General features: G+C 49.6%; 9 protein-coding genes across 9 annotated transcripts; 7 read left to right on the top strand and 2 right to left on the bottom strand.

The window, feature by feature from the left end:
• Positions 1-74: 74 nt before the first annotated feature.
• A1O5_00974 (uncharacterized protein) lies at positions 75-890 on the top strand (the record flags this gene model as incomplete). The annotated part of the gene is made up of 2 exons (XM_007741593.1): positions 75-637; positions 698-890. The coding sequence occupies 2 exons, from the start codon at positions 75-77 to the stop codon at positions 888-890; spliced, it is 756 nt and encodes a 251-aa protein (XP_007739783.1).
• A 417-nt stretch (positions 891-1,307) lies between these two features.
• Positions 1,308-2,981, bottom strand: A1O5_00973 (uncharacterized protein; the record flags this gene model as incomplete). The annotated part of the gene is made up of 1 exon (XM_007741592.1): positions 1,308-2,981. One exon carries the CDS (start codon positions 2,979-2,981, stop codon positions 1,308-1,310), a length of 1,674 nt encoding a protein of 557 aa, XP_007739782.1.
• A 767-nt stretch (positions 2,982-3,748) lies between these two features.
• On the top strand, positions 3,749-4,801 carry A1O5_00972 (uncharacterized protein; the record flags this gene model as incomplete). Its single annotated transcript, XM_007741591.1, has 4 exons — positions 3,749-4,243; positions 4,372-4,444; positions 4,501-4,570; positions 4,651-4,801. The coding sequence occupies 4 exons, from the start codon at positions 3,749-3,751 to the stop codon at positions 4,799-4,801; spliced, it is 789 nt and encodes a 262-aa protein (XP_007739781.1).
• A 510-nt stretch (positions 4,802-5,311) lies between these two features.
• On the top strand, positions 5,312-6,969 carry A1O5_00971 (uncharacterized protein; the record flags this gene model as incomplete). Its single annotated transcript, XM_007741590.1, has 4 exons — positions 5,312-5,452; positions 5,509-5,572; positions 5,623-6,726; positions 6,821-6,969. The coding sequence occupies 4 exons, from the start codon at positions 5,312-5,314 to the stop codon at positions 6,967-6,969; spliced, it is 1,458 nt and encodes a 485-aa protein (XP_007739780.1).
• A 389-nt stretch (positions 6,970-7,358) lies between these two features.
• On the bottom strand, positions 7,359-8,007 carry A1O5_00970 (uncharacterized protein; the record flags this gene model as incomplete). The annotated part of the gene is made up of 2 exons (XM_007741589.1): positions 7,359-7,684; positions 7,833-8,007. 2 exons carry the CDS (start codon positions 8,005-8,007, stop codon positions 7,359-7,361), a joined length of 501 nt encoding a protein of 166 aa, XP_007739779.1.
• Positions 8,008-9,786: 1,779 nt separating this feature from the next.
• On the top strand, positions 9,787-11,602 carry A1O5_00969 (uncharacterized protein; the record flags this gene model as incomplete). The annotated part of the gene is made up of 2 exons (XM_007741588.1): positions 9,787-10,493; positions 10,627-11,602. 2 exons carry the CDS (start codon positions 9,787-9,789, stop codon positions 11,600-11,602), a joined length of 1,683 nt encoding a protein of 560 aa, XP_007739778.1.
• A 754-nt stretch (positions 11,603-12,356) lies between these two features.
• A1O5_00968 (uncharacterized protein) lies at positions 12,357-13,720 on the top strand (the record flags this gene model as incomplete). The annotated part of the gene is made up of 3 exons (XM_007741587.1): positions 12,357-12,754; positions 12,856-12,996; positions 13,102-13,720. The coding sequence occupies 3 exons, from the start codon at positions 12,357-12,359 to the stop codon at positions 13,718-13,720; spliced, it is 1,158 nt and encodes a 385-aa protein (XP_007739777.1).
• Positions 13,721-14,419: 699 nt separating this feature from the next.
• Positions 14,420-15,418, top strand: A1O5_00967 (uncharacterized protein; the record flags this gene model as incomplete). Its single annotated transcript, XM_007741586.1, has 5 exons — positions 14,420-14,482; positions 14,545-14,976; positions 15,031-15,095; positions 15,172-15,315; positions 15,376-15,418. The coding sequence occupies 5 exons, from the start codon at positions 14,420-14,422 to the stop codon at positions 15,416-15,418; spliced, it is 747 nt and encodes a 248-aa protein (XP_007739776.1).
• A 2,241-nt stretch (positions 15,419-17,659) lies between these two features.
• A1O5_00966 (uncharacterized protein) lies at positions 17,660-18,283 on the top strand (the record flags this gene model as incomplete). The annotated part of the gene is made up of 2 exons (XM_007741585.1): positions 17,660-17,996; positions 18,084-18,283. The coding sequence occupies 2 exons, from the start codon at positions 17,660-17,662 to the stop codon at positions 18,281-18,283; spliced, it is 537 nt and encodes a 178-aa protein (XP_007739775.1).
• Positions 18,284-20,003: the final 1,720 nt, after the last annotated feature.

Here is a 20,003-nt window from a genome sequence, read left to right as displayed (position 1 = left end):
CAGCGCAGTTTCATGCTCATTCCGGTCTTTCGACCAGCCAGAATTCCACCGCCAACGGAGAACCGAACTCAATCATGACATCTCTGAAAGGAAAAGTCATTGCTGTCACTGGTGCGGCCGGAGGCATAGGATCAGTGACCGCTGATTTGCTTGCCGCTAGGGGCGCGAGCCTTTCTTTGGCCGACATGGACGAAAAGGCTCTTAATGACACTGCCAGAGAAATTCGTGACAAGCACAAAATCGATGTCCTCACTACTAAGGTCGATGTCACAGACTCTAAACAAGTGGATGACTGGATTGCAGCTAGTGTAAAGCACTTCGGCAAGCTTTCTGGAGGGGTTAACCTGGCAGGTACAGTTGGGAGAGAAATCGGATTGAAGGCTGCTCATGAAGTCTCGGACGAAGATTTCGACCTGGTCATGGCGATAAATGTCAGAGGGGTCATGGCCTGCCAGAGAGCCCAGTTACGAAATATCGAAGATGGAGGATCTATCGTCAACGCCGCCAGCGTCGCCGGGAAGATAGGCATACCCAACCTGCTGGCATACGGTGCAAGCAAGCACGCTGTCATTGGGATAACTAGGACTGCCGCAATGGAGAATGGTCATCGGAATGTGAGAGTGAATGCGGTGGCACCGTGAGTTATTCCCCTATTCTATCTCTGTGTAAGACATCCACCGCTAATTTGTATCTGTAGTGGAAGCATCGACACTAAGATGCTTGGTATAGCTCGTGACGTAAACATGCCCGGCAGTGATAAACCACTGGCCCCGATCAATCGGCTAGGGAAGCCAGAGGAAGTCGCCGCATTGATTGCATTCTTATTGAGCGACGAAGCCACATTTACAACAGGCGCAGTCTATACAATCGACGGTGGCATGACTCCATAGCAAGTACATACACATTTTCCAGCCAACGATACACGAAAATAGGAGCAGAGCGATTCGAAACACACTGCATCCCTTGTAAAGAACACAGTGACGGATATTACGCTTTTGTATATCGTGTAATGTTGGACTAATTCATCATTTAAAGGCTATCCCTACCTCAAAGGTCTCCTTAAGGCTTTCCTTGAAACAGGAAGAAATCTGGACTTGGGGTCGGAGATCCTCAGTCGGAATTCAGGGCTTAGCTCTGGATTGAATAGCAATATAAAAAGATCCAGGATCTCTGTGGTGCCTCATCGACAACGAAATCACACACCATGCGCTCAGAAATCCCTCGCGCACAACAAAAACTTCAACAACAAAACAGCCTCGCGTTGTATGAACTCATTCTGATTACCTGCAATCACTCTAAATTCCTTCTCATAGAGTCCGCTTCCTTACCAAAACTGGCAGAGAGGTTTTCATAAGAGTCAAGCTTGACGTGACCTCCAAGGGATACCGCTCAAGATCGTAACTTGGCGCCGGCTCCAGCTCGAGTTTTCTCATGAATCGCGCCATGAACAGACGCATTTCGAGCAATGCCAATGGTTTTCCCACACAGCTGTATACTCCAGCACCGAAAGGAATATAACCTTTGATATTGTGACTGTGGAGGCCGTACCTCTCTCGCTCTTCATCTATCCATCTCTCTGGAATGAACTCTAGCGCCCTTGTGAAATTCCTCTCGTCTCGCTGCATTGTCCACTTGTGGATGCTTAGTTGCGTGAATTCTGGGATGATCTTTCCATTGACCACAGCACCACCTTTTGGTGTCGAGCGCTGGTTTCCGTTTGGATCGGGTTCTGCAAGGCGCAGTGATTCGTTTATAACAGCATTCAGGTACGGGGCGCGTGCTGGAACCAACTGCTGTCCATCGAGCTCAGTTGTGCCGTCCCAAAGCGAGTCCACCTCTGCTTGCGCCTTTTTGTGCTTTTCGGCATTCAACAGCAAATAGTAAAAGGCAAACGTCATACAGATGCTGCTTGTGTCACTCCCACCCACGACCACGACGATGGCTTCCTCGGCAACCTGGGATTTGTTTAGCTGAATTCCAGACTTGGGATCAGGCTGCAGCAAATATTCGAAAATATCCCCACCAGCTTCTTGACCTCTCTGGTAGCGTGTTTCGAATCGCTTAGCAGTAAATCGAACAAATTCCAGGCCGTTTCTTTTCCGTTCTCGATCGATTGGAAGCCATTTGTAAAGCTCTTTGAACCATGGCACGGGGCGAATGATTGAAAGCATGCGCATATAGCTGTGTAATAGACCGGCCCACTTTAGTGACTCCTTGTTCGTGCCCTCAATCATTCCAAAGTCCTCTCCAAAGCCCAGATCACCCATTATGTCGAATGAGAAGTGGTCAACCTCACCACTGACGTCAATGATACTTCCACTTTTTGATTCACAATGTTTGATCAGTCGGTCGGTCAACCGAATAATTCTCGACTCGTAGACCTTCAAAGCGTTCGCTGTGAATGCTTTATCCCATATTCTCCGGCGCATTTTGTGATTCTCCACATTGCGCGTACTGGCCATAACCAAAGTATTATGACCTGCTCTTCCAGGGTTGCCGTCGTACCATGGCCCTCTGCGAAGTTTGAAGGATTGAGCCCCATGGATAAAAGTCACATCTTCAGGATCGATGAAAGAGAGCTCATTTGGACCGCATCGAACAATGTCTCCGTGCTTTCGGTGCAGGGCCTCGAGATACCTGTGGCTGTTTCCCGTTCCACAGATATATGAGAAGTGAAATTTGCTTAGTTTTCCGAGAACAGGTCCAGGGTATTTCCGTAAAGGGTGGAAGAATATCCTGTATATAGCAATACTAGAGCCCAGTACCGCAAAGTAACACAGATTGAAAGTTAAGACCAGATTGATAAACCCAAGGATTTTCAACTCTTGATTGTTTCGCCAGATCAAGCACAGTGTCAGTTCGAGGCATGCAATGAGGCCCAAAAACTGAGGTACTGTTGGCTCCTTCTGTTTGAATGCGAAATGGCTTCCCAGCGCCATCAGCGCGCTCCCAAAGCTCATAGTCAACAGGCTTATCCCCATGGTCAAAGGTGTCAGGCTGTGTCACAAGAAAGAGAATCACCCTTGAAGGGCACTATTGTCGTCATAAGAAATATGACTGCCTAGATGCCGGTAAGCCACAGCTACGTTGGTTTGCAACCTAGGGCTTGTACCGCGATACCGAAAGTAGGCTCCATTGGACATATCACGGTCTGTCTCCTGGAGGGAACAAATCAAATGTTTTTAAGGATCTAAATTGCCTCCGATCAGTCCGCCTATTATTAGCCGGACTCAAAAGCATCCACCCCAGCACCTTCTATCCCGCCATAAACCACCGGAATATCAGATAATTTGATAACTGAACCGTGGGTGGAGGAAACAATGTTCTCGTTGTGGAGGCATGTGAAGAGCCTAGAAGGCGGTCAAATGTACCTCCGCCCAACGGAAAAGAGATGACAGCATGTCCCAAGGTGAACGGATAGGGACTATCACTTTTGTGTGTCCAGAAATGAGCCCGTGACATTAAAGTCTCCAAGGACCTTTCGTATTCTTAAATTGATATCCCTGCTCTCAGTCGAGCCGTGAATGGTGAAAGATATTAGAATCTTGTTTAATTTTTCCGTCCATTATAAATTCTACAACAATCGATAAAGATCTGGGCAGAGAAACACACTTTCTCAGAAGATTTTCGCTACGGTAAAGTGAGATCCTGCAAGACTCGTACACAGAAGCCCGAGTGAGCGTCAAAATTTACCCTGCAATTGTCTACATTCTCTCCAGCCTAGAGTTCATAATCAATTGCAACAAGAATGGCTTGGAAGCTTGACGGAAAGCTTGCGATTGTAACCGGCTGCGCATCTGGCATCGGCCTGACGACAACGAGACTTTACCTTGAAGCGGGCGCAACGGTCTTCGGCATCGACATCTCAACTTTTCCTGAACCATCTCCAATCCCCAGAGCTCTCTGTGACAACTTCCATTTCCATAAGGCCGATCTGACAGCCCCTGGCGCCTGCGATGACTCGGTCGCGGCCTGTCTCTCGAAGACGGGAAAAAAGATCGATGTCCTGGCTAACGTTGCTGGCATTATGGACGCCTTTGAAGCAGTTCACAAAACCAAAGACACAACCTGGGATAGGCTTATAAGCGTGAACACCACGGTGCCAATGAAGCTGATGCGAGCGGTATTGAATGAAGGAGGTATGCTCGAGCAGAAGTCAGGTCGAATCATTAACGTTGCTAGCAAAGCTGGCCTAAGTGGAGCTGCAGCAGGATTTGCTTATACCGCTAGCAAACATGCCCTAGTAGGTGATATCGATAGCCATCAGCTTTCAATTATCAGACCCAGCTTTTGAGACGATAAGAGTGGTCTCACGGCGACCGTCGTCGAAGAATTGCAGCAAGAGCCCGCTAACACTTTGCCATCGCTCAGATCGGAATGACCAAACATGCGGCCTGGCGTTACCGCCACGATGGAATCCGCACCAATGCGGTTTGCCCAGGGGGTATTGACATTGCAAATACGCTGTTCTGAGGGATGCTTTCTGACCTTGATATGCAGGAGTCCCGACGAACATCAAAGATTCGATCCACAAAGAGAATTTCGACCAAGAGTCCTTGGATACGCTCACGTACGTTTGCCGGCCATAATGTTTTGAGGCACCACAGCAACTCCATACGTAGATTCAACAGGTTGACTTGTGAGAAACAGGCCCTTCCATCGGTTGAATCACGCCCGAGATGGCGGCCAAAGCATCTCAACAGCCGACATTGCAAACGTGATCCTGTTTCTCTCTGTCGAAGCGTCCCGCAATGTCAATGGCGTAATTGTCCCCGTGGACAATGCCTGGAGCGCGTGTTGATTATTCGCTTTACTGCGTCCTATCCGCGTGCGAAACAAGACTAATCGCTCTTTATCCTTCGCGCGCCGGAGATCTCGTTGAATGGGGTGGCTCTGTGGAGACGCGGCAGTCTGACCTGCGTGTGTAGTCACCAGCGGAATATAAGAGCCGATGCCAAAAGCACTGCGGAATATTGGCGGAAATCATGCGGAATAGAAGCCAATGATAATTTGACGGATATTAGCTGCAGGCGAAGATTGTGGAGCGTCGTGATTAAACGAACAACCAACTCGACCGCTTCGTGAACCCTAGCTTTGCACAATTCACACTACTCCGGACTTGGTACAGCATCTACCTTTGAAATGGCACGCGCTTCCTTGATAGAGCTGAACTGGCATAATTCACGTGAATCTAGTCTCACAGAATGCCTCGGTCACTGTATCGTGATTGGCAAACAACACACTTCGATAGATGCCGTTGATCGAGGCTGCGACAAATCCCTTTGGTCACCTCGAGAGAAATTCATTCAAGATGCTTAGCATCGAGGAGGTGCGAAAGCATAATAATCAAGGGTCCTGTTGGGTAATTATCCATGGATCTGTATATGATCTTTCAGAATTCCTCGACAAGCATCCAGGGGGTGCGGCGTCGATTCTGCGGTATGCAGGCAAGGTATGTTGAGCAGAGTAGCCTTGACCCAACGTCGAAGTCAGCTCATAAATGGACAGGATGCAACAGAGGAGTACGATGCGATACACCCACCCAATACTATCGAAAAAACACTGCCACGAGGTAAGAATAGTCGACCCAGGTCCCCGAGCTTAGGTGCTAACATTGGGTAGCCAGACATCTTGGTAAAGTTGAACAATCAATAAAAGCGACAAGTGAGCCAAAAGCAGCAACCACTGGTGTGATCGGTACACTACGAGGCCCCATACCCATTGAGATGTGCCTGAACCTGAATGATCTGGAGTTGGCAGCAAAAGACGTTCTCTCCGAACGCGCATGGGTTTATTATTCCTCGGCGGCGCAAGACAGGATGACATTTTGTCACAACCTGGATGATTGGAGGCGACTACGTTTCCGTCCGCGGATCATGAGGAACGTGCAAAAGGTCAACACTCGTCGGACAATACTGGGCTTCCAAAGCAGTCTGCCATTCTTCATTGCCCCATGCGCATTGGCAAAACTAGGTCATCCAGACGGAGAACTCTGTCTGGCAAGGGGAGCAGCTCGGGCCAATATTCCCTACTGTCCGAGCAACTCTTCGTCAGTTTCCCACGAAGCCCTCACAGAATGCCTGGCTTCGGAGGCGAGTGGGGGATCTCTCTTCTTCCAACTATATGTGAAGAGATCGCAGGAAGAGACGCTCGAGAATATCCGACGTGCTCGAGCCTTAGGTTACAAGGCACTTGTCATTACTGTGGACACGAACGTGGTTGGCATCAGAGAGGATGATGATAGGTTCAAAATTCGCGAAGCACTGAAAAATGGACAGCACCATGTAAGCCCATGGAGAGCCGCGCTGTCCAATCCAGACCCCGAAGCAGTGCTTCGGGGACCTCACTCGTCAACACTAAACTGGGAAGACTTGCACTGGATCGAAGACGCATGGCAAAACGCTGGACCCATATGCTTGAAAGGGATCTTGACGGCCGAGGATGCCAGAATTGCTTGTGACTTCGGAATGGACGCCATTTACTTGAGCAACCACGGTGGGCGCCAGCTGGATTCCGCGACATCAGCTCTTGGGGCTCTGATGGAAATCCGTCGACTCTGCCCTGAAGTCTTTAGCAGATGCCAGATCCTTCTCGATGGCGGTATTCGTCGAGGAGGAGACATTCTCAAAGCTCTTTGCCTCGGGGCCGCTGGCGTCGGGCTGGGTCGACCTTTCATGTACGCTCTCAGTGCCTATGGTACCGAAGGGGTGCACAGAGCAATCGAAAGTAAGTTCCATTTACGATAGACCACCCCGGTCGCTGGCGTCCTCTTACTCCCGAATGCTTGTCGAGTTCCCTGCTGACTCTGAGCTTGCAACAGTGCTCAATGATGAGATCGAGACTGCGATGCGGCTACTGGGTGCTACAAGTCTGGACGATCTAAGCCCACGTATGGTCAACACTCGCGAGTTTGAAATGCTAATGGCTCGAGAAATTCCCGAGCTTGAGAGCATCAAATCCAGGCTCTGATTTATGCGTGGAATATTCTATGTATCCTGTGCAACCCCACACTCGGCGAGACAATGCTCATATTCACTCCCAAATGCCTCAATGTACACTAGCGGTTAAGAAAATATAGACGAAGGACCAGCAAGACGTTCGGGAAGTTTAGCTTGCGGTAAAACTCACACAGGAGCGATTTTTCTCATGAACTGTGCACCGTCGACTCCACATTGTTCCGCTATACCATGGTATCACGAGGAAACCGACTTGGCTCAGAAGATATAGCGGGTGCTCCTCCAACAGCACAGAAGCATGTCCTCAGACGAATTTTGAGTTGAGAAGGCCTCTATCGGCTATTGTTTTCCGACCGGAACCCCCGGTCCAATAACATTAAAGTAGCCCCTCATGCTCCCAGCTCATGGGCCAAGCGTTGAATGCTCCCATATCTTTTCCACTTTGGTGTAAGCGGTCTTCCAAGTGCTCCCTGTGGGCGATGGACTGCCTTCTTTGCGGAACTTCCAGTAATATCGGGACCCCATACTGTAGTGGAGATGGGGCTTGGTCGGGTCTGGAACGCCCCAAAACACAATGTTTGCAGTTCCAGTTGCGGTTTCGCCACTGATGTCGAAGTTTGTGTTGACGATGACATGTTGAGCCTTCTTGAATGGCTTCACCAGCCCATCAAACGTCGTGACTACGGCATCGGGCCCTCTTATGGTTTGGTTCTGGAGCTGGACTCCACCTGGTAGAAGGCACCATCGTCAGCGATCCATATATAAACAAAAGAGCTCAAGCTTTCGAAATCTGCGTTGCAAATGGAAATACTCCCACATCTTGGGGATCGCAGCAATGTCCAGCACATTCACGGGACTGAAAGGGGTTCAACGAACCAGCCCGACTTTCTCCACTCTCAGCAGTTTCAAATTCGTACTCAGTGTCCTCCGAGAACAATTTGGCCATTTCATTCCAATTCCAGGTGTCTGCAAGCCAATGGTAGACCTGGATATGTTTGTATAATGCAAACTGCTCTCGTAAATGCGAACGGCTTTGATCTTGCGTCTCCATATTTTTTTCTGCAACGTAAGACTGATCCGCTCCAGGAACTTGCTCAAAAGATTGACTTCAACCACCTTTGAGAGAATGCTTCGCCAGTGCTTCACCAGAAGTGAAGTTACTCTTTAATAACCTACAGAGTGAAGCAGGGCTTTTTGCGGTTGTCGAGAGCATAACAATAGGCATGCTGGCCCCGCCCAGTGATCGCAAATCGCAGCTTACCGTTACCGCTTAGCATGCCCCTGCGGGGACTGTATGTTACCAGGTAGACCCTTGGCTCGTCTAAGGATCTTCTCTTCGCACATACCTGGAGGGCGAGTAATATGCGAGACGATTTCGCCAGATTCGGCCGTGTTCTTGCCCCTTGCAGGCTGGATTTCGACTCCACACGCTCGCTCACCTGTCAGCATCGCGATTATTGCCCTTTTCCGCAGGTCACAGTTACGAAAGCCCCCAGTGCTTAGTTGCATAAATGCATACCAAGTCACTAGGCCCTCCTCGCAGTTAAGCTGGATCTTGGTTCCTTTTCCTTTCCGTCGCACGCCCGCAGCTCCAGGTGGAACCATTAGTTTAACGAAACTAACCCGCTTCTACCCCGCAACTCCATCCTGTGTATTGTCAAGGAGACGAAGTCCTCACACGCTGCTGACCCTGGATTCTTTTCCCCTTCCACTTCTGTACTTTCCAAACTTGTTTCCTTCGCAGACGCTGTTTCTCCTGTTCCCAACTTGGTATTAATTGTACTTATACCGCTACGCCTCAGAGAATGACTCCCCGTACTGCAGATCCGCAATCTCGAGCCTCTGCAGCATGTATCGCCTGTCGCATTCGGCGCACCAAGGTCGGTGGTGGACAAATCTTACAATGCAACTCTCCCATGACTAATACAGGCTATGATCCAGTGTATCGTGGACTCCGGACAATCCTCTTGCGACTATTGCCAAAGCAAAGGCATGGAGTGCACCTTCCAGGCGTTGGATGATCGCAAGAGGTAGGTAGCAGCAACATCTTGTTGACAAGCAAGAACTCCAGACTAAGTGTGCAAGACCAAAGTCCAAGGTGTACCTAAACTCACTACTCGAAAACATTCAAATTCTCGAACAGCGACTAAGGGAGGCTGGACATGAACCTCCCCAATTCCAGCAAAATGTTACTCAGTCTCAACCAACGCAGCGTCATCACCGATATTGCTCTCCACGAGATAAAGAATCATCACGGAATATAATATCAACGACCGATCAGCCCCAATTTCAACCAGTTAGTTGCCCAGCCGTTGAACCGCACACGAGCTTGGAGCAAGATCGCGTACATGGCTCACCCGCTTCTGTCGATGCCGTGTTGGAGTCTGTTCAACGGTCATCAGGTGTACTCAGACCTGACTCAGCTGGCTGGGATTCAATCAGAAGTCACAATTCGGTCCGCCAACGAAGTGCTTCTGAACCGCACCAACTGACCAACAGAAAAAGCACAATATGGAGTCTGATCTATGGACCTGACCGATTCATTTATGACAGAGGAAAGGGGCGTATCCACTACTTCAGTCCCTCTACCTGCTACAAGAGGTATCTGAATTCGGACGACCATGCGACCCTCAAGCCGTCGCATTTGGACAAGCACTCTTACAGAATACTTGCGGAAATTCCTGTCGACCTGGAGAGCTATATAATGGACCTTTTCTGGAATAGGTACAATGACACGTTATGTGTGATTGATCGGCAAGCATTTCAAAATGACCAGAGCAGTGGGGGGTCGACATATTATTCCATATTCCTCCATCTCGTTTGTTTGGCTATGGGTTTTCGGTTTGCAGACAAGAGCCGGCCAGGAATGCAACAAGTGATTCTCAATGATAGTTCCAGTGTTTTCCAACGAGAAGCGAAATTCCTCCTGGATCGAGAACTTGAAGATCCCCGAGGTCTCACAATCATCCAAGCAATGCTGGTCTTGAGCGACCTCGAATGTGCGTCTGGCAGAGATGACCTGGCGGGAATGCACATAGCAACCTCTTGCCGACTTGCTTTTGATTTCGGACTCAATCTAGACTGTTCAAGGTTTGGGCTGTCCACTGAAGAGACAAAATTCCGAAAAGATTTACTCCGTTCATGCCTGATATACGATCAAGCTTGGGCGTTATATGTGGAACGGCCGACTAACATGAAAATTTCCGATATTTCCAGGTCCTGCTTGACCAACCGCGTCTCTTGCCTGAACGACTCCGGGGTGGTCCAGCGAAAATCCAGGAATGAATCAACGGGCTTAAATGGAGATCTTCACGGACATATATTGGACGCCTTGCTTGAGCTTTCAGAGCTCAGTTCGAAGATACAAGCGCTAGCACAGCCAAGGCTGACTTTTGGGAGCATTGCCGATGAAGATCGTTTGATTGACGTTGCAGCACTGGATGCAAAGTTGAAGACTTGGTACTCTATGCTTCCCGCACGCCTTACGTGGACAGAGGAAAATCTCAGAGACGCACCGCGCCTCTTTTTCATAATACAGTAAGTCATTTCTTTCAAAACTGCTTTCTATTAAAATTCAGCGGCTCTCCAATCTTGCACGGAATGTCTCTCCCAGTTTTCCTGAATTAGCAATCGTATTCATTCATTTGGATTTGGTTAACATTTCATCAAGTCAACAATTCCACGTTGCTCAGCTCAATCTCCATGGTCCGTATGGACGCTACGAGGACGCACTAGGGGTAGAGATGGAGAAGGCACACGTCTTCTGTGCAGGGACCAGCGACAGCGGCAATGGCGGTGCGCTACAACACTTAGCTCGATCAATCACTATGAATGCGGCGATGAAAATCGCTCAGGGCTTTTCGGCTTACCGGCAAAGATTTGGCACTTGCGAGACGGGAGTTTTCTCTCTTCAACAAGGAGGTACGGCTCTGCTGGCCTTGATGTCAACCATCAAAGTCAGCAAAGAGGCAGGAAAACGTAATTCTGGGCTACACCATCTATATATGCTGATGGAGCAGCTGCGAGAGATGTCTCAGATCTACAGTCCAGCCGATTTGATGTGTCGTGTGGTCAAGCATGAGATGGAACGACTTGAGATTGACTTCAGCGATTTACCGACGCCACCTAATACACCGATATACCCCGTCTCGCCATCAACAGCGACCTCTGCCCGACAGGCCAACGCCGAACGTCATTCAGAGTCACGGCCTGCAACGAAACGGCGACGCCTTTCGACTGGCCCAGATTGTGTCACAGTTACCTGCGCGTCACTTCCAGACTCTGGGCTCAACCAGAACCCACCCTTCTCCACCATGAGACCATCACCGCAGCATGAAGTCACTGAAGTTGAAGCTCCTGCGCCGCCAACTGCAAGCCTACCTCAAGCTCAACCTTCCGGAACGGTCCCCGCCGCTGACACATTCGAACCTTTAGATCCCATGCCTGATCCGATTCTAGATCTGAATAGTATACAACCATCTTCCTGGTCGTTAGGACTGTCTGATATATCGGCGTTATTCGATTTCCAAAGCCACGACCAGATCGGTAATGATATGCTCCTCCCCTTCGTCCCAGAAACCCATTATCCGCCTGGGTGGACTGACTCGATCTTGAAAATGCTGCCGGACGTTATGCAATATGGATAATACTAGATAGGGTCAGCTACATTCGGCACATGGAGACCCAGGGAGTTCCAAATGTCTTGAATAATGCGGGTAGAGAAAGCGACTCTGTCAAAAGTGACGGATATCTGGGTAGCACGGAGACAGACACCGGAAAATGGAAAATTCTAAAGAGCGAGCTTTAAACAATCCACATGAGACTGCTTTACTGCTTCTTCGACTTCCTCGGGACATTTGTCTATCTTTATGTGAAACAAAAGAACTGCAGACCAACAACCTCCTCTTTCCTCGCACTGGCCCCGCCTCGATCTGCCATCAATATCCCTGTACCGTGTGCGAAGCACTGGGGACTCTTATCAGACGACCGCTCCCTCTATCCCAGCACAGTACTGCTCCTTTCAAGTAAGCTAGGTTCTATGTGTTGTATACGTACCTCCCGTTTGAAGCGTTCGTAACACTTGGACAGCATTGGGGTCAAATTTATACTGCGGAGTTCAGCCTCGTCACATGTCAACCGATGGGGGGAAACAGGGCAGCATCAACCCCGCTTTATCAATCCCAATTTCGGCTATGTGGTTCACGACTTGTCGAGTGCGGGACGGGGTCTCATTGCCGGACCATACCATTGTCTCTCGTGGCTTCAACATGGCGTGCTCGGGACGCAAGTGTTCACTTCGTCGCATTCTCAAAGACAGAACCCGAAAACGAAAAGTTGGTTGCGTTGCACACATAGAAGCGTTAAAGAAGATCGAAACCATCTTCGTCTGTAGCTGAAACAATGTGCCCTACAAGTACAACAAATCACCTTCTTCCTGTTCCACATGGAGCCACAGCGAAGTTGTGGATCATCGACACCACCGGCACCATCGAGGGTATGCCAGCGGACCATCTAGTGAAGCCGCATCTCCCGACTTTTGACATGTTCCCGAGAGTCCCTAGTTGGTCGTTTCTGATCGAGACAACGATTTCGGGCAAGACGAGGAGGGTGCTCTTCGACCTCGGGATTCCTCAGGACGTCTATTCGCTCCCGCCCATTGTCTCGGATAGATTGAAGTCCAAAGACTGGGTTATCAACGTACCAAAGACCACCGCTGAGGTTTTGCTGCAGCATAGCAACGCTGTTGGCGACGCAGGCCGGCCCTTGCAACTTGAGGATATCGAGGCCGTGATTTGGAGGTAAGCGGGCAATTATCCACTGCCCACACTCTCTTATGAGCCTGGGGAATATCTTTGGTTACAACAATGAATTTTATACACTGATTTGACCGTTTCGACAGTCATTGGCATTGGGATCACCAAGGTGACATCCAGCATTTCCCTTCCACTACTGATCTGGTCGTCGGACCAGGGTTCAGCAAAGAATTTCTTCCGGCATACCCGGCTGGTCCCAAATCACCAATCCGGCAGAAAGATCTCAAGTAAGTATATCGCCCCGATTAGCCACCGGCCATCAGCTGGACCACGGTCTTTGGAGCAACTGAGCATGCCCCTGTCTGAATTGCTAATGCTCATCCCTATAATAGTGGCAGGCGTTTGCGAGAGATCAACTTCGACGGCCCAGAGACTGTGCAGGTAGGGGAGATGAGAGCCATGGATTACTTCGGCGATGGCTCATTCTACCTTCTCGATACACCTGGTCACGCCGTTGGCCACCTGGGGGGCCTCGTACGCACCACATCGAACCCGGAGACTTTTGCGTTTCTTGGGGGTGATTTAACTCATCACGGCGGTGAACTTCGACCGTCCAAGCATCTGAGCTTCGCATCGGCTGCAGCTTCCATTGGTGCAGAGAATGTAGGCAATCACACTGCCACGGTTGAGATTCTCGAGTCACTTCAAACGTCGCGAGGACGCAATGTCAGTCAATCCTTTTTCGATCCTGTGATCACAAGCGATTTCAATGAGGCTTTGAGAACGATCGCCCATGCACAAGAAGCCGATGGACAGGACAACGTTTTCTTTATTGCAGCACACGACGACACTATCGAGGGCGTGGTAGACATATACCCCAAACAAGCTAATGATTGGAAGGCTCGGGGATGGCGGGAGAAGACATTGTGGACCTTCTTGAGAGACTTCCGCGGGGCTTTTCAGACCGGTTCTGTTTCTAACCTACCAATTTTCCGATGTCCAGGATATTGAAGCTTATAAGTAGCTGTGTAGTCACTCGTTATCTAAAGTTGAACGTACATGCGTCCAGGTTGTGTTTGAACAAGTCAAAGTCGAGGCTTTTCCACACATCGGGGGCAGTCAGGCAGAAACAGTGGCAAAGCCAGACATAGCATCGAGATGTAAGCATCGCATATGGTGATCATCCTGCTGTTAAATGTCTTTGCTGGAACCCCACGCTTGGCTACATCTTCCACCTTCTCAGCCGCGTCTGCGGTTTCTCCTACAAAACACACCTTTTTCTCACAACAACCCCGGCAGGCAAGAGTTGCCCGTGTCCGAGCCAGTTAACTGGATTGCAGCGGCGTTGATGCGAAAGTCTGCATTACCAACAGCTTGTTGGGCTCGGAAGGAAGGATTCTATAACCGAACAACGGGGAAACATACAGTTCGAGAGTGCCGGCACGCGGCAATGCTGGCTTGTTAGCCGAGTTGCGCTGCCCGCACGGATGGAGTAGATCGTGTGGGGATCATAGCGGCGAACCGACCTTGCGAAGCTACGTCGATGTACACTCGAAGATTTGATTGTTTCATCATATAACAAACCTTCTGCTGGCTATTGATGTGGAAGGCGAGCGGATCTTACGGCGCCGAATAACACAACTCAAAGCTCGTTGCTCCCGCCCAGAGGCTTATTATTATTGACACTTTTCATCGCAAAATTCGAACAAGATGGGAAGACTGGAGGGCAAAGTCATTATTGTGACCGGCGCAGGGTCCGGGTTTGGAAGGGGAGTAAGTTGGTGGCCCTGATGTGAGCCCTCAACCACAATCTTCTGACACGGTGAGCGTTGAAGATTGTCAAGAAAGCGACATCTGAAGGATCACATGTCCTCGGCATTGATATAAATCAAGCTGGAAACGAAGAGACAGCCACGTTGGTCCCTCAGGGGACATTTTCCCACTTGACAGCCAGCGTTGCGTCTGAGCAAACGTGGCGTGAGGCTCTTCAGTTGGCACAGCACAAATTCTCCGCAATCCCTGACACTGTAGTCAACTGCGCCGGCTACGTCCACCTGGGCGCCGACGCACACATGGTGCCCGAAGAGGACTTTGATCGAGTCTGGCAGGTCAATGTCAAGCCACTATATCTCACGGTCAAGGTCGTCGTGCCCTACTGGATCGAGAAAGGTATTCCGGGGCATGTTATCAACATTGGCAGTATCGGCTCGCAGAGACCAAGAGCAAGTACAATATGGTATACTGCCAGCAAAGGAGCTCTTGACACTGTGCCTACCGATCCCCCGACTAAGCTTGATGTTCTCAGCTGAGCGTCGTGACAGGCAACCGAAGGCCTAGCCGGAGCATATGCCAAACATCGTGTCCGCTTCAACATTATAAGACCATCGTTCGGCAACACACCAATGCAAGTGAAGCAACACAGTAACCGTTCTGAAAATGCACTGACGGGCTGATCTGCACAGGGCGCCACGGGTCTACGGCGGTGTCGACAGCGCAGAGGGAAGAGCCAAACGGCTGGCGACTTTACCTCTCGGCCGGCTGTGCGAGCCCGAAGATATCGCCAACATGACAGCTTTTCTGGCATCGGATGAAGCAAACTATATCACGTAGGTGGTTACTTGACAGGAGCGATTGGTGCTCGGAATAGCTGATCCTCACTCATACAGTGGTGCTGGGTTCAATGTTGACGGCGGACGATACGTCTCTTGATATTTCTTCACTGGAATCTTGAGTACAAGGACACGAGCCATGGTACAAGACTGCGCTGACTCATGTTTGAAGGCAGACGCTTCAAAATGGATTCTCTGTCTCAATTATAAGGACTGCTTTTGTCCATAGTAGATGCTCCCTTTGTGACGGTTGACTTATTACAGCAATATATAGCTGAGTTACAGCTGTCGTATCTCGAAGAGAAAGGAAAAAGGCGAAAGAGGAACGTCACAATGGCAGCGAATTGGGTGTAATAGCTCGATCAATGGCTAGCTAGTGTAGCTATCTGTTTGTTGGTGAGCTGTCTCTGAGAGAGGAGAAAAAGAGAAGGGAAAGAGCGGATAGGCGAGGCTAAGTAGCCAGGCCCTGTCTTTGCCTCAGTTCTCAGACCCATCAGCTCAGTCGCCTCAAGTGGGCAGGGCCCACTGTTTTACTCAGCAAAACGCCTTCGCGAGAAGGGTCTGAGCTCTAACAGGTGTTATTGGGGTAGAAATGCATTCGCGACCTCGTGAAATCCATAAGAAATCCGCAACAAATGCGTTGCACTTCTTGGGTGGCGGACTTAAGGGAAGGATTTGAAAGATATGACGCTCTACACCGCAACAGGATGCAGCTTCATTGCTGTCAATGCTGCAACCTTCGAAGTCGATGAATTTTAGACATCCTTCAATCAAGATTATATGGTGACAACGAAACGTCGGCGTGGATTATCCCCGCTCTCATGCATACATCGCGCCCTCTCGGCCGCGTCTATTGACCAGCGAAGTCTTCTGTCCAACAGAATCAAATCTGCATTCGTTTGTCGATATACTGTCCGAGGGAGCTATCCGTGTTCAAGGATTATGAACCCCGTTTCTGTACCACCGATACATCTCACGATATTGAGATCTGAGCCGAGGCGAGCAAATGCTCAACGCTCACAACGATGATTTGACCAGAGGATATGTAGAATTGGAATGATGAAGATCTTGCGGTTATGCGCGGCGTAGGCGGCAGTTTTGAGTAGTGCAAGAATCAGAAGTAAGCAACACAGCCCCAGGGGGCGAATGGCGAAGCGGAGCCTACTGGCCTAGAACTGTTAGGAGAGCATTCTTTTAGACAAGTTTTTGACTGGAATGGTAGTTAGGCGATCTATTCCATGAGCAATGGCTGGAGCAATCTTTCAGGAACATACGCAGTTGACAAGCTCTTTGAGCTATCTTGTAACAAGTAAAGGTATGAGAAAGAGATGGCAATAGGTCAGACCACCGACCTGTCCTGTTTCGCAGCTGATCCGCTCTCCGCTTACTGTTGGAGCGCGATTGTTGTCACCCCGCTCCAAGGATTTTCGGAGACTCCAAGTCTCTAGACTCCTTGGCAAGCAATTTGCCTTAATTCAAATGATCGCTGAGAAGTTGCCCTACCGCGAAGCTCACCTGATGTTTAGATTCTTGAAAATATGTAAATGTTCTCACGTGAGATTTCATCTGCTGTGTTGAAGCGACGAACCAGTGCAATTCCTCGTCGGACCCCCAAGATTCGGTGACGGGGATGACGTTCTATGAAGCGCATAATGGGTCCAAGGTAAGGATGGCCAGAGCCAATCGTCAGCGAGAGAGCGAGACATCTCCGAGCTGTTGCGAGCTCCGTGCGCAGAAGCATGCCATTCCTTCCCTAGGCCAACGCTTGAGCTGCTTTCAGATGGTACGCATTCTTTTCTCTCTAATAATGCCCTTCCCCGCTATAGAGCCGGGGTTCTAGTGGAAGCAAGCGGCGAAATCCAACCAACACATGGGCCTATCTTCCTTAGTTCGTCGGGGTCTGTTTCAACAAACTTCCAAGCCACGTGCCCCAAAGAGTGGCTCCTCGGGGATCCAGGGCTTATCTCGACTTTGGAAAAACCCTCTATAAAGAGCACTAGACGCTTGAGAATATTGTGTTGTGCTGCGTTCCCAAATGTTTCAGTGGAGGTTATAACTCACCATCTGTTCAAAAGAAAGGAAATATTACCGGCTACTTCGAACTACAATGTCATACTATCAAGATCCTTTCTTTCTTAACCAAGGATCACAGCAATTTCTAAATGAAACATACATCAACTTCCAATCAGATAGTGATAGCCATAACTTTGCCGCAAAAGAGTTCAATACATGGCCCATACCACTAGACACCCAACAAGGACAACCTCCCAGCTACGCCATACAACCCTGCTTAGATGATTCATTTCTCAGTCCCTTGCTAGAACCATTCCAGCCCTCTACTATGCAGACAGTCGCACTAGCTCAATTACAGTTAAATGGTGGCTCTGAATCCTCTACAGACTTCCAGACGTGCCAATCGCCTGAAGAAGGCCACCCTACATTAGGCCTCAAGGGCGACGGCGGTAATCTCTCCCTATTACCACCATCGAGCCTGGTAGATACCAGAAAGAATATTTTACGAACTCGCGTTGCACGCTCTTCTTCAGGTCGACAGCCCAAGAGGGGCAGACCTCGGAAGAAGCGCAATCAATCCGCGCCCAGCGAGGACGAGGCGGCCATTCAGAAAGCCAAGTACTCTCACTCGGTCATTGAGCGGCGGTATCGTGACAATCTCAAGGGTAAGCTAATACAGCTTCACCAAGTGCTATTAGCCGCAGAGACGGACCAGGCTTCGACATCTCACTTGAACAACTCGTCCTCGGTAGGCCCAGCTCTCTCCGGCCGAGTTCGCAAGTCCGACATCATGTTAAGAGCCGTCAATTACATCCACCAGTCGGAAGTCGAGATCCGGCACATGGATGACGAAATCAAACGTCTCCAGGACCAAGTTTGCATATTCCAGAAGCTCGTCAACTGCGACGACTGCTCGCCGCTGAAGGATATGGTGTTGCTCGGCATTGTTTAAAGGCCTAACATTGCCGTCCCATGTTGTGGATTTGCAGTGACTTTTTTTCTGTTCTCCCCGACCTCTTATGCGTTTGCTGAAACGACATTTTAAGCCTGGGCGGAAATGTATATGCAAGTCATTGATCACCCCAAAATCTTGTCGACTGCCGACGCTTTTGGCGGTCTCAGAGTTGGTTTTTGTTCGTTCATCCACGACCGGACAGGATAACTCCTCAGTGTTACGAAGGACGAGCGCGCCAAAAGGGTGGTGGCAGCGCCGGAAATCTCAAAAGCTTTTCAGGAAAGATATAATGATGAATATTTCTCAGTTCCCATATGTCTTGAACTGAATGCTTCGGTATAGTATCGTCATATTCTTATTTGAGTTAAATTTGTACCTGTCACACGTCTTCTTCTCCGAGGGAGTCAAAGCTGTTGACCACATCAAGTATCAGGACCCACGTTACGCGGTCGGTAACTGAGAATTGGAGTGGCTGAATGGCATGTCCTGTTCACGCAGTCCTATATGACAACGACTCAACGCGTGAGAAGAAGAAAAAAAGAGTCCTTTCCCACCAGATTCGGGTGAGCGGAGACTATTATTAGCTTGTCATAGTCTCATCTCTTCACGTCTCCATCTTCTCCCAAGGACTCAAAGCCGTCGATCACGACTGGACTTTGCCACTCATCGAAACCCCAATTTGCAGATGTCCGACGATAAGATCTTAGCTCAATGACGATACAATTCCATGGTCTCAGTGTAAATAAATTATTAGGCACAACTTTTAGCTTCTTCGCTTTTGTAATATCCGGGGTTAAGGTGCTTCCGGGTCGCTTTTCGGACGAAGTTCTCAAGCCTCTTTTGAAAACAGTGAACTTATTGGCGTGCTGATTATACAACATGCCCTAAGTGGGCAAGCCCTATTGTGTCCTAGATATGTCCGTTAGTGGCGGCCTATGTACAAAAGAGAACTTAAAGGGCATCTTCGTGCGAAATCCCGCCGCCGGTGTTCTGGGCATTGAACTAAAAGGCGATCAAAGTATACCACAAACGCAGGCCAACTATATCTTCCACTCTCTTAAATGTGATTTCCCATGCAAATCCACCCGGCCAACACATAGAGAGAAATATACTCTTGCGGTATGCTTTGCTATACCCGGTTCATCGCGAAGAAGAGGAACGTAATCGCCCTGCGACCGTAAAAGGATAAACGCGGGTGCCGACCAGGGAGCCGGAATTATTCGGCTAGGGAGATAGTGCTTGAACCCCGTTCGCAACGTCAGGGTATTCAAGAGAACTCCTGCGATAAGGTCCCCGGATGTGGGATTCCGCAGGAGCAACGCCACGGAAGGGATCGCGAGCCGGTTTAGGGTCCCTCATGTCTAGGTGGAGAGACTAGAGGGGAACATCTTTTCCATCCCCGCTCCGCGGGCCTGAGCCTGGCCCAAGGCACCGGGGAAGAGACCTAACGACGACTGAGCGAGGAGGTTGCCATACTGGAGTCGAAGTTGACCGCAGGCCACAACAAATGGTGTCTCCTCTCGTGGCTATTTATGAACTGAGAGAATGGCTACGCCTCTCTTTCAAGATTTAGGACGTGGGGTGCGCGTTGTGGACTAATTTTAAGCTGGTTGCGGTTGTTTGTTGTTGTCGTTGTTGACATTGTCGCCGCTGTCGCTGTTGGATGACCGGGGACTTAGGGTCTTCTGTGCGATCCGTCGTTCGCCATGGCGCACAC

The sequence above is a fragment of the Cladophialophora psammophila genome (assembly GCF_000585535.1).
Source record: "Cladophialophora psammophila CBS 110553 chromosome Unknown aczJe-supercont1.1, whole genome shotgun sequence".
In the NCBI taxonomy this organism is placed as follows: Eukaryota; Fungi; Ascomycota; class Eurotiomycetes; order Chaetothyriales; family Herpotrichiellaceae; genus Cladophialophora; species Cladophialophora psammophila.
This window is presented reverse-complemented; position numbering and strand designations above follow the sequence as displayed.